This window comes from Phalacrocorax aristotelis, chromosome 8, assembly GCF_949628215.1.
Source record: "Phalacrocorax aristotelis chromosome 8, bGulAri2.1, whole genome shotgun sequence".
NCBI classification, from domain to species: Eukaryota; Metazoa; Chordata; class Aves; order Suliformes; family Phalacrocoracidae; genus Phalacrocorax; species Phalacrocorax aristotelis.
Window position 1 is genome coordinate 22,351,861 of NC_134283.1, and position 14,483 is coordinate 22,366,343.

At 51.9% G+C, this 14,483-nt stretch overlaps 1 protein-coding gene across 1 annotated transcript in view; it reads right to left on the reverse strand.

Moving 5' to 3' along the window:
* Positions 1-12: 12 nt before the first annotated feature.
* Positions 13-14,483, reverse strand: part of HYDIN (HYDIN axonemal central pair apparatus protein) — a 149,189-nt gene continuing 134,718 nt past the window's right edge. The window contains exons 67-84 of the mRNA XM_075101795.1: positions 13,090-13,336; positions 12,363-12,575; positions 11,584-11,722; positions 11,078-11,243; positions 10,501-10,648; positions 9,028-9,235; positions 8,563-8,784; positions 7,814-7,983; positions 7,428-7,626; positions 7,095-7,253; positions 6,258-6,538; positions 5,691-5,910; positions 4,648-4,860; positions 3,126-3,289; positions 2,658-2,808; positions 2,000-2,230; positions 1,147-1,371; positions 13-670 (exon numbers count right to left, since the gene is read on the reverse strand). Of these exons, the coding sequence (XP_074957896.1) occupies positions 197-670; positions 1,147-1,371; positions 2,000-2,230; positions 2,658-2,808; positions 3,126-3,289; positions 4,648-4,860; positions 5,691-5,910; positions 6,258-6,538; positions 7,095-7,253; positions 7,428-7,626; positions 7,814-7,983; positions 8,563-8,784; positions 9,028-9,235; positions 10,501-10,648; positions 11,078-11,243; positions 11,584-11,722; positions 12,363-12,575; positions 13,090-13,336 (3,830 nt within the window). The 3' untranslated portion in view covers positions 13-196. The remainder of the gene's footprint in view (positions 671-1,146; positions 1,372-1,999; positions 2,231-2,657; positions 2,809-3,125; positions 3,290-4,647; positions 4,861-5,690; positions 5,911-6,257; positions 6,539-7,094; positions 7,254-7,427; positions 7,627-7,813; positions 7,984-8,562; positions 8,785-9,027; positions 9,236-10,500; positions 10,649-11,077; positions 11,244-11,583; positions 11,723-12,362; positions 12,576-13,089; positions 13,337-14,483) is intronic.

Below are 14,483 nucleotides of genomic sequence, written 5' to 3' on the forward strand. Positions count from 1 at the left end.
GGAGGTCATCTGCCAGGGGCCCTGGTCCGGGGCTCGGCCACCTTCCCTCGCCTCAGCAGAGGCTCGGTTTATTCCAAACAGAGGCACAGAGTCGTCCGTTCCCCCCACCCCCTTTAATTACCCTTTCAGTTAATTAACGAATGCCCAGTGTGACAAGCAGCATCACCCATAGACCCCCTGGGGCGGGGGGCAGAGGTCATTTTTGCGGGGGGACACCCCGCAGGTAGTACACCCAGGAGACACCCGCTGCACCGGCAGCCCGCGGGCAGGAGACCACCATCCTGCTGGTGATGGGGACTGCGCTGCCCTCAAAGGAGACTGTGATGAAGGTGGTCTTCTTGGGGCGCAAGCTCTCGGGGCCCCTGACGGTGAAGGCTGGGTGCTCCACTGTGTACTGGAAGGCTGTGGGCTGCAGGAAGATGTTTTTGAAGGGGATGGAGGTGGTGCTGCCAGCCTTAATGGGGAAGGGGCCCTGGGGCTTGGGTGGGAGGGCAAGGCCGAAGAGGGGGATGCTGTACTCCGCCCCGAGTGGGGAGGAGAGCTGCAGTGTGGCCCTGGCTTCACCCAGCTGGCAGGGCTCGTAGGTCACCTCCACACTCAGCTCTGAGCCACCTGGGCCAGCAGGGGCCACGCTGATTGTTTTATCCGTCTGGAAGTCGTCACAGTTGGTCTGCACAGGGGAGAGAAGAGACAATGGTGGGGATGGGTCACAAAAGCAGGGCCAGGACCCTTGGGAAGAAAGCAATTATCCCCTGCCATCGTGCTGCCTGGGGTCCCTTTCCATTGCCTGTCCCACCCCACCCTACCCCTGGTGAGCACCCATGATGAACAGCCATAGGGCCATCCAAATGTTCCAAGCAAGGACAACCCTGCACCATTCCCCTAGAGACCTCACTGCCAGCGCTGGGGTTTAAGGTGGAAGCCCAGCTACAACAGCAGCTCCAACAAGGTCAGCAGAGAGGGGTCTGCAAGTGAGGGCAGTCCAGCTGGGGACAAGCCCAGTGTTGGTTGGAAGACCCCTAGGCTCACATGGCCACCCTGGATCTGCCAGGCCAAGCTAGAGGGGAAGGATTCCCCAGTGGGAGAGGGCTGATGCTGGCCAGATGGGCTGCCTCCCAGCAAGAGCCCAGGGCAGGCTGGGGTCACCTGGAGAAGATAGTCTGTCTTCTGCTGGGCATAATTTATGATTTTGGTGGTGATGGTCTGACTAGAGCCCAGCGTGATGCAGAAGTAGAGGGGCTTCTCTGGCCTGCTTATGGTGGCTTTCAGGTGCAGGTTGTAGTAGAAAGAGCCCAAGTCGCTGCTCTGGAGCACCAGGCGCCCGGTGCTTTCACCCATTTTCAGGGGCTGGTACTCAAAGACAAGATCAACCTGGGAGGAATGAAGGGAAAAGCCACTGGGTCAGGCAGAGACAGAGCAGGCAAGGACCAGGACGGGGGAAAATCAGTCCCCGGTGTGCTCACACAATGGTAGAAAGCAGCCCAGCACCCTCCCCTCACTTCAACTCCTTCTCTCTGAGTCAGAGCCCTGCTGCCCGTGGGAGACAGTTCACTTGGGGGACCATCCCCAATAGCTGAGAACCCTCCAGCACTATCCCAGAAGGTTCCCACCATAAAATGCCCCTATACTCCCTCAGGCCACAAAACACCACCTATCAATCCAGGCTGCAAACACCCTGCCAGTGGGGTGAGGCATGCCCTGTAGCCACTCTGAACTGCAAATACCCACACTAAATAAGGAGCACGTGGCACAAGGACCTGCCATGTGAGGCCTGATAGGCACGTATCATGAGGGGTAGCATGGCGGACTCTACCAGCACAGGGCAATTCCCACTAGGGATATTCTCACACACTGCTTCCCCTCCATATTATTAGCAGGTGGGAGCTGTTACCCTTGGAAAGCAGCCCCAGATGGTTCACATAGGGCATCACCCCCACCTGCTCCCAGAAAGGCAGCAGGGAGAGGAGAGAAGAGCATACTGGATGAGCTTTGCTCCTACCTCTGACTCTGCAGGAACAGTGAAATGTGGAGGAACGTTGACATCAGGCACTTTGCATTCTACGGCAAACATCACCGGGACAGGCAGAGGGTTGTCCACCTTGATGGTAGAAGACACTCTCTGCCGAACAGCAGTGGTCAGTTCAATGGTGCTGACGGGTCCCGAAGCGGTGGCCTTGAAAGTCACCATGTAGAACAGGTACTCCTTGGTCACCTCATTGAGGAAGGTCACCTGGATCAGAGAAAAAGGTGACGTGCTGGTCATTCTGCACATAAAAATATACCAGCTGTGCTAAGCCAGCCCAAAGAACCCTCCAAGCTCAGCACCCTACTTCCAAGAATAGCCATAAGCAGCCACCTAGAAAGAGTGCAAGACTGGGAAAAGCACGTGTGGTATTTCCACTTTGTAATCTCCTGATTGCCTATTGCTTCCAGCTCACCAATTTCCTGACCCACCTATGCTTAGCAGCCCACAGTGGGACCTTCAGAGACAGACTGACACATGAGTGGGGTGTGTGGAGAGGTGCCTGCTGTTCATGACCCACCTAGGACACCTCCAATCCCACCAGTGGGTTCATGGAGGTATGAAAACAGGTGTGTAGCTCGTCAGTGAGCAAACAGCTTCTTGAAGGGCCCCACAGCCTAGTGTCCACACTTACCATTGTGTTAAAGACTCCTTCCTTATAGGAAAGGAATGTGAGCTTGTAGTCCTTCTTGGCAGAGCCTGGCACATCAATGTATTCCAGGCCCTGCAGCACAGAACTGCTTTCCAGGTTTTCTGGTTTGAGTATGTCCACTACCACAAGGAACCTGGGGGTGAGAAGGATGCAATGAAGGTCAACAGGAAGGACTCCCATAGGATACCCATTGTGTGGGGGTACAACACAGCCCCTCTCACCCTCAACACCTTGGGCAGAGGGAGGCAGCTCTCGTCTACCTTGAAGGAAAGCCCTCCAGGATGGGTCTGCATTGGCAGAATGCGGCAAGCGTGATCCCAGACATCGATGGCCAGAAATGGCCAAGGAGAGCAAAAAGCTTGGAGGAAGGAGCTTCCAGGCAGTGGGAAGCCCTTCCTTGCTCTGCTGCAGGGGTTGCTGATGGCATGAGACTTCCTGGTTCGTACTCACCTCTGTGGTCTGTTCAGCCAGTTGGATACAGGGATGAGCTCAGTGTAGGAAGTCCTACACGGTACCTGCCGGAAAATGGTCCCTGAACACTTTGGGGCCTCGGCAGTCCCTTGCAGGAAATAGTACAAGCCTGTCCCATCTGGCAATGGGAAGAAGATGGAGCCCTAAAAGACAAGTAATAGCATAAGTGAGCTCTCCTGCACTCTGTCTGGACCAGTTAGTGGCTCTTGAGCACACCTGTACCGCTCCATGATCTCAGGCTGTCACTTAAGCCTCTTTGAGCAGGTCCATCTGGCAGATCTGTGACCACAGCTCCATGTCCTATGCAGATGGAGACGGCAATGTCATACCCACTAAGGCTGGCAGAGCCACAGGACATAGAGGCAGCATGTCTGGGCAAAGCAAGGGAACACCAGCCCTACAGCAGAGTTGGTCTGACCATCCTAACACCCCTTTACTTGCCTTACTAACTTGGGCGCATCAGCTGCTGGCCCTGTGCTCGTGCAGGGACAGCTGTGGTAAGGGGGTAGCAGTCCCTGCAAAGCTCAACTGCCCCAGCAGTGCTCCAGCATTACTGCCAAGAGAGCAAGCAGCCTGTAAGCTAGCATGGCAGGGTCCCACCAAGCCAGGGTGGGCCATGAAAAGCTCATATTTGTTCTCATTTCAGGTGCCAGTGGGTCACAGCTATCGGCCTGTGGCATCTCCTCTGCCTCCAGAGCAGCTGAAGACTGCAGGACTCTTCATGCAAGGCTGTATGTTAAAGAGATACCGAGCATATGCAACCCTACAGGACACAGATCTACTCTGCACCTTGGAGACTGAGCCCAGAAGTCTTTGGTCTCCACTCTCATTCTGGCCTATATTCTGGCATGGTGTAAGCTCAGCTGGAGAGGGCCTAAGGGCAGGTGTCTGACACCCACCACCAGTACCCCAGAGTTGTTCTGAACTGACCCCCCTGATTTAAGAGCTTGTCCCTGGTGTGTCTCAGAAATAGTGCCTGTGGGAACAGTGGGGCCGGTCACCCCATCTGCCCAGCCTGAGACCTGCATTACTGAATGCCAGGGGGGCACTGAGAAAAGGCAGGGCAGCTTCGCCCCTCTTGTTTTCTGCACACTGCAAAAGGACCCTGGCAGGGCAGTGCTGGCAGAAGTGGTCATGCCCAGGGCTTGGGGAGCCTGTATAGCCCACAGGCCCGAGGACAGGGGTCTCTGAGCCCCTCTGGGCTGCATGGGCAGGGACCAGGAACTGCAGAGAACAGATTTAACTTCCTGGACCTTCAGACAACTTGGCTTTTTAGGTTACCTGCTCCTACACATTCAGTGGTTAGTCCAGACTTCCCACCTGAACTTTCCTTACACCTGGCCTTTAGCCACCAAGAAATCCAACTTCCAACACAGCATCACAGGATAATTTCAGTTCATTGCGGACCTCTGAAGGTCATCTCATCCAACCTTCTGCCCAAAGCTGCGTGAGCTATGAGGGTCATGCTCTGAGGGCCAGCATGCTGGCACAGCTCACATACCTGATGCTTCTTGTTCTCAGAGCTCATGGTTTGGGGTTTGTAAGTGATCTTGTATGGCTTGTTTTTTTGATTGGCCTCCAGATGGAAAAATTCTGGCCCCTTCCAGTGTTCCCCCTCAATGACAGGTTGCATAGTCCAGGCCTCATTGCTTGGGTTGGACAGGAGGATGGTCTGGCTATACTTCTCACGCACATCACATGTGAAAGTCAGCGTCTGCAACAGAGGAGCACAGAGGCTGCTTGGTCATGCTGAGGAATCCTTTCCACTCAGACTCTGACTGGCACAGGGATTGGCTTTTCATCATCATACACAAAATTTCCATTTAAGCCATAGCTTTTGGTGAAAATCACGTCAGTTCTTAGAGAAAGGAGAGGAATGAGTCCTTTGCATCTTGGGTGAAGGGGGCTGCTCCCTCTCAAGGAAAGGAGAAAGAAAATCAGATGTCCTGGAAGGGTACCTCTCCTGTGCAGGGACAAGACCTGCAGGCACACAGCCCCTTCATGGGCAGGCTGAAGAGCAGCTCTGGGCTCCCTTTTGGAAGCAAGGGCCAACACCCCACAGCTGCACCCTCCTGCAATGCCCATGAAGGCCAGGAATCCTCCATGCTGTACCACTGTGCCCCAGGAGCTGGATGCAGTTGCCTTGCCCACTCATAGTGCTGAATGCCCTCCCCTGCCCCTACAGGGAGGAAAAGTGTGGCTGTGGGTGGAGTATTGTGGATATAGCTGTGTGGCTCTGTGGGGAGGGTCTCAGAAGAGCCCTGCAGGGTGTCCCTGTGGCAAGGGTGTTGCAATGCAGAGCTGGGACAGCTGAGGTGCTTGCTGAGGGAGCAGTGCCTTTAACAGGGGAGGAAGGCAACTACAGCACTCAGAAATTTTGGGAGTCCTGCCCAGTGGTCTTCTCAGCTCTCTGGGATACCCAGGCAGGATGATAGGCAGGAGCAAGTTTTTGCGCGTAAATATCCTCTAGTCTCTGCCCTGGGAGAGATGTAGTGCAAATGATGGGGGTAAGGAAGGGACCCATCCTGTCTCTGCTCCAGTTACCTCTTTGGTGACAGGGGTCTCCATGCAGCATCCTGCCAGCGTAAGCTGGAGTGGCTCACTGCCCTGGATGAAGCACTGCAGGCCCTCATAGTGGATAGCATGACTTGGCTTAGAGGGGTGGAAGGTCACAATGAAGGGGACATCCATTCCTGGGGAGATGTAACCCTTTGTGGGGCTGATGGAGAAATCTGGCTTGAAGCTTTCGATGTCCCACTTAAACCTTGCCAAGGAAAGCACAAGGACAGCAAGGAAAGATTAGCAACTGGCAGGCTGCAAATGCAATGTGCTGTTTCTAAGCCTCTTGTGGCCTTTTCCACAGGATCTCAGGCATGATGCTGAGACACCTGGCAATAAGGCTTCAGGCTGGGCAGGACTCAGATGCACCCATCTGTAAACAAGCTTTGGGTCATATCCCTTGCTAACTTCCAGGGCCTGACTGCACAGCCTTGGCTGCACAACTCTCCACTGAGATGGAAAAGCAGAAGGGAACTATCTGAGCAAGTTACAGCTCCATCCAACCCTCATCCAAGCTCTCAGCCCTCAGAAAGGACAGAGTTATGGTATTACTTGACTCCTATGTCGCCTGTGTTCTGCATGATGACGTGCTGGGATGTGAAGCTCTGCTGCACTACTGCTCCAAAGCTGAGGTGCTCCTGGTCCAAGCTCACGTGGATGCCCTGGCAGGAGCCCCGCACCATGAAGAGGGAGCGCACCAGGCCGTTGCACTCCAACAGCACTTCTCCAGTGAATGGCTGGATGCGGCACTTTGGGGAGAAGGTCACCTCCACTTTACAGGTATCTCCTTTGGGCTTCAGACTTAGTTCACTGGTGGGGTTCAAGCAAAGAACCTGCCCAAAGAAATGAGCAGTGACTACTTCATCTGGCAACTGAGCTCTGAATCCTCCACAGAGTCTTCTAATTCCTGTTCTGTCCCCACGAACATTGCCTCAGTCCTACTTATTCCCTGGTACACATCCCTAGGTACCAAAGGTATTTTCCTGTGACATGTCCATCTGGCCATGGTGAGCTAGACTATGTCTTCCAAAGTAATTTCACGTGAGCTCCAAGAGAGCTGTAATTCTTGGTCTTTAAAGGTTACCTTTCCATATCTAATATACAAGGCCACATTCTAACGTATGCGTCTAAAACAGGTGAGAGGAATTGTACCTTGTTCTCACTTCTGGCTGTTAGGGCAGTCCTGACACCTAGCTCAGATGAGGCATTCACATTACAAGTATCTGCTGGTAAAGCAGTCCCAGCACAGAGGACTGGACATCATACAGGCAGGCAGGACAGCACAAAATTGTAATTAGCTACTAGCTCCCACCCAGAGCAGCTCATAGCTACCTGCAGGCATCCATGTAGGCACACCAAATTGATCTCCAGTGAAGGAATGGGTCTTACCCCAGCTTCCTGTAGCTCTGGTATGGTGGATGCAAGACTGAGCTTAAAAGTGAGAGGGGCAGCACTGTTGTTTGCTATGGTGACAATCTTCTTCACTGTCTGTCCGATGGAGAGGGCTCCCAGTTTCACCACCTTTCCTTGTGGTTCCACAACATCAACCTGAGGCAGGAGGGATTAATATAAATTGAAAGGAAAGAAGAAGAAAAGGTTTTCTACCACCCTCATGGCAGAAAACTAAAATATGGTAGGCTGGGGAAGAGATGAGGAAAATGAGAAAGAAAACCACGCTGGCTGTCTGCCACCTGGGGTTTTAGGATTCAGATTTCAACTCACCTTCAGTTCCGTGCCCCTTCCTCGGATGTCAACAGTCTGCTGGCAAAGACCATTGATTTCAAAAGGGATGAGCTCGTGGTAAGACGCAACTTCTCTGGGATAGAAAGTGATGGGTACCTCCACTGTCCCTCCTGGGCACAGAACGTACCCGGGGAAGTCCACCTTCAGGTGCATGGTGCTGGTGAACAAGCAGTTCAAGCTGGCAGAAAGCAAAGAGGAGCAGAGGTGTCATAAGGCTGCATGTGCTCAGATGACACCATCAAGGCTACTTAGGGCTTTCCTGTTTTCTCTCCCTGCATCCTCAGGATTTCATCTGCAGGGTTCATGAAGATATGGAACATGCACATGCTAAGCAAGGGCTGAAGGAGTGTGTGGAGAAGACCTACCTCACATCCTTGTCTGCCTTGTTCGTGATGATGAGGGTCTGACGGGCAGGTACCATCCCAGCCTGGTAGATGAAGCAGGGTCCAAAGTTGAGTCTGGTGGTGGAGAAGTGGACAGTGGGCACTACCACGGTGGCAAGAAACATGCAGGTAAATGTGGGACCCTTGCTGATCTGGTGAGGAGAAGGACAGCATAGGCCAGCTGAAGAGATGGGAACTACAACTGCAAACACTAGAGATGGCTGAGGAAGAGGATGTGGGACAGTTGGCTGCAGCAACAATAAGGAGAAGAAGCAGGTGCCAAAGGACCCCAGAATGGAAACAGAAGGTGGAAGGCTTGGGCTGAGAGGGAAAGGGTTTTTGGAGAGTCATGGCCCTGCTTTGTGCAGCCACGTGCCGAGCAGGGTGACCACATGCTGACAGGTCCTTTCTCAGCTGTGGGACCCAACTCAGCAGGGGCCTGGCAAGGACAAACAGCTCTATCTCCGTACACACCTAGAACCCCCCAAATTAGGGGCAGAAAAGGCCTGAGGGATATGTGCTACCAACAAAAGCGCTTCCCAAAGTGGTCCTGAATAAGCACTTATTAAAACATTTCATTCAGAAGCGGTCAGACTCTTTATTTTGGCAGTAGGAGCCTCTTTGCCTCATTCAGGCTCTTTAGTGACAGAACTTACCCCAGCTCTGGGCTCCTGCTGCCAAGCTGCAGTGTAGGGAAGGCGAAGGTCCTGTATTAAACACTGGTGCCTCACCTGCAGCGTCAGCTTTACATCCTTTAATGAGCACATCTTCTGTGGGTGAAAAGCCAGCTGGGCCTCTGCTTTTCCCTCCGCCCGCACAGTACCCATCTGAGGGGTGATGGTAAGGACCTGCTTATGAGCTGCAGGGCCACTCAGTTCCCATGAGAAGGTGAAGCTGAACTTGCCATTATTGCAGATGCTGAAGATGTGCTTGATGTTCTCATTTATCTGTACCTGTGGGGAGAAGGCATCAAGGACTAGGGGTTGAAGCACATGCAAACTGTCAGCTGGCCCAGCAAGTGTTCCTGCATCTTCCACATTCAGCTAACGACCTGTGTGAAAGATCAATCTCCCTTCCTCTAGAGACCGATAAACGAAGAAAAAAACATTCCCTCTTGTTCAATGTATCTGCAAGGCTCCTGGTTAATCTTGCAGGGCTTTGTGGGGCAAATGTTTCAGGGAACCAGCGCTGCTTACCTCCTTGAAATCAATGACATTGATCTTGTGTGCGCTGAGCTCAGTGACACAGCCATCACTGTCCTCACACCTGACAGACACATTCATGCTGTAGCCGGTGGCCTTGATATTCAAGGAGAGGGGCTGGGTCTTCCTCTTGACATCGCACTTGAGGTTGAAGACTGCCTCTCCTTCTAGTATTGGTGTGAGGTAGATTGTAATGGGAAACCTGAGCAGAGAAGACCCTTTTTACTCTGTTCACTGTCTCCTAGTTTTCTTGGCCCCACATTGCCTGCTCTACCGGTAAGCAGCTGTGCAATGGCTGTGGTGAGAAACCAGAAGCAGCACCCTGCCTTTCCAGGGCCTTCCAACACTGAGCAAGCCCTGGTGAGAACTGTTTAGGATGTGATGATCCCATGCAATGAAATGGCAGAGGATACAACAACAAGGCAGCAGACACTGAACGCTGACCTTACTGCCCTGCCTACGTGCCCAGGGCAGCATTGGGTTGAGACACCACTTCTGTCCCAAACACAGAAGAAGGCACTCTTAGACACCCCCGGTCTCTCCAATCTATATAACAAGGGTAACAGCCTCTTTACAAAGAGGAATTATCCAGCTCCTGTGACAGCAGTACAATGTGGGTGCCACACCAAACTGCCTCTTTGTAATTTCTATGGGTGATTTCTGGGTACATGATCAAACACAACCAAACTACAGAGATTTAAGGAATTACCACTTCTCAGGTGAGCCACAGTAACTGATACAGGATGCTCTCTTATCTTGCACCCCATGGCAAGCTAAAATTCAGCATCTTTTTAAGCCACAGCGAAGCTCCCCAGAGCTAATGCAATCTCCTTACACCCAGGCAGGCTATGAGTGGGCACAGGGACATCCATGTTGGATCAACAGATGAGCTGGTGACCCGTTATACTGCTTGAACTCATGATCATATCTGATTGCAAGTCATGGCTGCAGTTTACAAGAGAAGAGCATCCATTTTCTAACAGGTGATCCTGCAAAACACAGCTGGGCGTGTAAGCCTGTTGCTGTCACCCACAATGGGCTTAAATGCTGCCTGCAGTGCTGCTTGTGTGCTTTGCTGCTCTTGGTGGCTTTGCACAGACCATGTGTGGTGGGGTCTGTCACTAAAATAACACAGGCAAGAGAGAAGACTTTGCACACTTAAGGCTGCTGACTCAAGCAACCACAGGGTTAAACCCCCAAACATGATTTTGTCATCAAAACCAAAAGATCCAAAGCCTGCATTTCTCCAGGAAGGCGGCCTAAAAGATGAGGGAAACCCAACACAGCCACTTTATGGAGAAACCTGCAGTTCTGTGGTGTCCCCAAGGGGAAGGAATAAAACAAGGCAGATGTGTGCTACTGCTGAGAGTTACCTGGTGACTGTGGAAAGGAGAAAGCCTCAAAAGCAAAATGACAGTGCAATGCTTGGCACACAGGAGAGGGAATCTGGCCTGTGATCCCTCTTACCTTGAAAGCGGAGCGATGGAACCTTCCAGGGGCTCTATTTTCAGGGAGGCGTTGCAGCCCTCTGAGAAGAGAGAGCTTTCTCTGAAAGCAAAGCTGAAGGTTTCTTTCTCACTGTTGATCATATAGATAGTCTGGTGCACCTCATGCCCTGGAGAAAGGACAAAGCAGCCGCTGAAAACCTTTTGTTCTTTTGTCCACCAGACCGCCATTGTCCACTGCAGTCCCACCTGCCACTGAGCCCGGCAGGCAATTTGCAGTGAGGAGCATTTCCTGCAGCACGGCACGCTCAGAATGACAACATGAAAATGAACTTCTGACCCCATAGGCTCCTCTGCATCACCCCCAAATCCCCTCTTGGAAACAACTGCAACTGCATGCCATGTTACTTGCCCATACATGCCTTCCTCCCTTCCCCTTCCATTCCCTCGTACACTTGGGTGCCAGGAGCTAGATGCTTTCCTCACAAGAGACCTTTTCCATTTCCAGCTTCTTTGTGGGAGCCTGCTGGAATAATGGGACTTCTGGGCCCCTGGAGAGGTACATTTCTGAGCGTTTAAGGTGTAACCAGGGTGCTCACCTATTAACAGCAAGTGAAAGTTCAGGTGGGATCTCTCCAGAGTCACTAGTGGGTCAGTGGTATTGCCCACCAACAGGAAAGGTACTGAAATGTTCTGCTCAGGGATTGTAAAGACCCAAAATGATTCTGTGATGTCCAGGTACTGGGGGATAAATTCAAACTTCATCTGTGGGAGAAAGAGGCAAATGAAAGAAACTTGCTGCCCTTGGCAGGGTAAGGGGAGGGGGCTGCAGTCTATACCACCAAGAAACCCAGGAACCTCCACCTTATGTTGCTGTGAGCTTAGAGAGAGGCTGCTGTGCTGCTTACAGTCCAAAAGTGTGGCTGATGTGGCCTATGGGGTGACAACAGGTTCATCTGCCAGTTCATTTACACTGCAGTCAAAGGTTTCTTTTTGGTCTTTGTAAGCTCACAGTGAGATGGGACACCCAGTAAGTGTAGACATGGCTGGTGTTAAACTGGCATACACGTGTATTGGATCTACCTTCTTACTTTTCTGCACCCACCTCTGTTTTCTTCCCTGGCTGGATCTGACCTCTCTCTGTGAGGCAGAAGAAAGCCACCTGTTCTGGTGGGGCTTCAGGGTCTCGGCAAGTCCACTGGAAGGAATATGCAGAACTGGTTGGGTTCATAACCATGAAGGTCCTGGGAACACAAAGTAAAAAAGACTACTAAGGTGGCATTGGGATGTTAATGACTTTGTCCTGTATCAGGTATCAGGCACTGCCAGTCCTGGACACCATCTGGAAGGAGTTATTTGGTACAGGGGAACAAGCTGGGAGCACAAACATTTCACCTGCTTTCTAGGCTAAAAACCAATGGCTATCAACAAAGAAATCAGCCAAACTCATGCATGTTAAAATGGTAAGATCAAGTGAAAATGGTAAAATCAAGTCCAGTAAGGCTCCTTTGGAAGACAGTGTTCTCTGCTGTGGTTGCAGCCTTCACTGACCCTGTCTGACTGGTATCTCAAATGAGCAAGAATTTCCCAAAGATGCTCTTCAAAGGGACAAAGGTTGTATTGGCCAAAGCACAGGCTGGGGATACGTGGTCATCCCAGACTGACCCATACCTTATTGAAGAAAGGGACAAAGAGAACAAAAAGTTGGCCAGTTAGTCTTCACTGACCAGCTTGTTCCAGCCCCAAAACAGGTTGGTGGCCAAGTATCTGGAGATCACAGATTTTTTTTCCAAGCCCTGGGGCTTGGATGAATAGCTGGAGAGGTCTCTGGTTAGGAGGGGTGAGTGGGAGACCATCAACAGAAGAAGCCATGCCCACACCTACCTGCTGTTCCTGCTACACACTCCAATTGCCGCAAACTCAATCACTCTTGTACTGGGATTGAACGTTGCCCCCTTTGGTCCCTGCAACTCTGGGTTGCACCTTTTTGCAGTGATATAGTCAGAGTCTTCCAGTTCAAAGTGGCAGCTTGGCATCAGGCTTCTCCCCTTCACAACAACCTCTGGGCCCTTCTGATTTGGCTTCAGGTTGGGAATACTAGGAAGAAAGGCACTGGTATCAGCCAGCCAGCTGTTTGCCTGCCTCTTTGTACAGCACAGAGTGCTGCGTTCTCTCTCCGTGGAAGCACTGATCAGCAAATCAAACAGAATTGCACTCCCCACCACAGAGGCAGAGGAGGTGAAATAGCAGAAACACGAACAGAGACCAGCTGCAGCACACAGGTTTCTACGTAGATAAGGAGGCTGTACTTGTCTGATAAGGAAGCATAGCATAGGAGTGCCTGGCCCCTTGACAGCCTTTCTGGGTCTCTCTTTCCAGATTTTGCAGCCCTCCAGGAGCTTAATACAACGTCTTCCCGGTGTCTCCATACCTGCCTCTACCAAGGCCGGATGATTATCTATCTTTGCTGCTGTATGTTGGTTGTTTCTGCTGCCTCTCTGGGGCTGGCTGTCCCCAGGTCTGCATTCCCACCCACCCCAATCAGAGGCAATACCACAACTATCCATCGGTGGCATGAGTTGAAAAGTGAGCAAGTCTGGACATTTCCTACCTGCAGAGCATACGGCTCTCAAAGTCCCCCACGTACATTGGAGAGAACTTCATCCGGAAGAGCTGTTCCTGGCCGGCAGGGATGGTGCCACTGCAGGGCTCAACAGAGAACAGCGGAGTGGTACTGACAGCATTCAGCGGTGAGCTCAGGGAGGAAGAGACATGCTCTAGAGCATGGCCTAGCTGGCTTGAACAACGGCTAGACTGGAGCTTCACTGAGGCACCAGAAGTGAAAGAGAAGAAATCCCCTGTGGAAAGGAAGAGATTGTAGCAGGACATAATCTTTTGAGGAGAAAGTCATCTGTTGCCAGCAACTCTGCCTCCTGCTGCAGGTGGACAGAAGGGAGCTGGGATGCACTTGGAGCATCCCTGGCCAAGTGCTTTCAGCAGGAGGACTCCCCATGAAGAACAGGGAAAGCAGACGGGTTGCTTTTTGCTTCTGCATTGCTGATTGCTGAACTGTAATCCCAGAAAGTCCTGGGGACAGGTGTGAAAGTGAGAACAGACAGGAGGGAGAACTGAGGGTGGGGGATAGCACACACAGTGAAAAGGCCCAGCAGAGATGCAGAGAACTGCCAAAATCAGAACACACCACTGAACATCAATCTGTATTAGATGCTCAGGTGATGGCCAGGAAGGCTATGTCTGTTAGCAAATTAAATGGGCCCAGGACTGAAGCCAGCTGCTTCACTCAATGCTGTTAAACTCTCTCCATCTCCACAGCTGGGCAGCTTGATGCAAACTTCTCCTGCAGAATGGTTTCTGGCCAGTGTTCATTCCCAAACCATATCCAGGAACTAACAGTAGAGATGTCTCTGTTACAGCATCTAGGAAAATTTCTGGGCACCATTTCACATCCCAGTATAGCCAGCCTCAGCTCTTAGCATTAAGGACAGTGTTAAGTCCTGCTCCCCTGTTGCCTACAGAACTGAATTTTGCTTGCTGTGCAGGGTAGAGAGAAGGCTTTGAGGAACAGTGCTGCTCTGTCCTTCACACCCTTCCTTCCTTCCTCTTTGTCAGGCTTTCATAACTGACAACCAGACAGCTAATGGCACAGCCCAGCAGACCGGCTTCAGCATAAGTGTGCCCTGTGCCAAGGAAGAGCCAACCAGGACCCACGGAGGGGGGGGAGTTAAACACAGTCAGAGCATCAATGACTTTGGTTGAGGTCTCCCATCTTGACCATCAGGCAAGCTGCCTGTGATAGGAAAAACAAGGGTTGACAGATCTCCTCACTCCTGTTACTGGTGAGACCTTTTGGACACACAGCCCTGTTTCCCCACAGAACCATGCTGCTCCCAAGGAGACCGTGTGCTCAGACACAAACGCATTACAGTAGGGTAATGAGTCACTGCCCCGCCGTTGAGCTCTGCTGACTGCTGTGGGCAGGGTCTC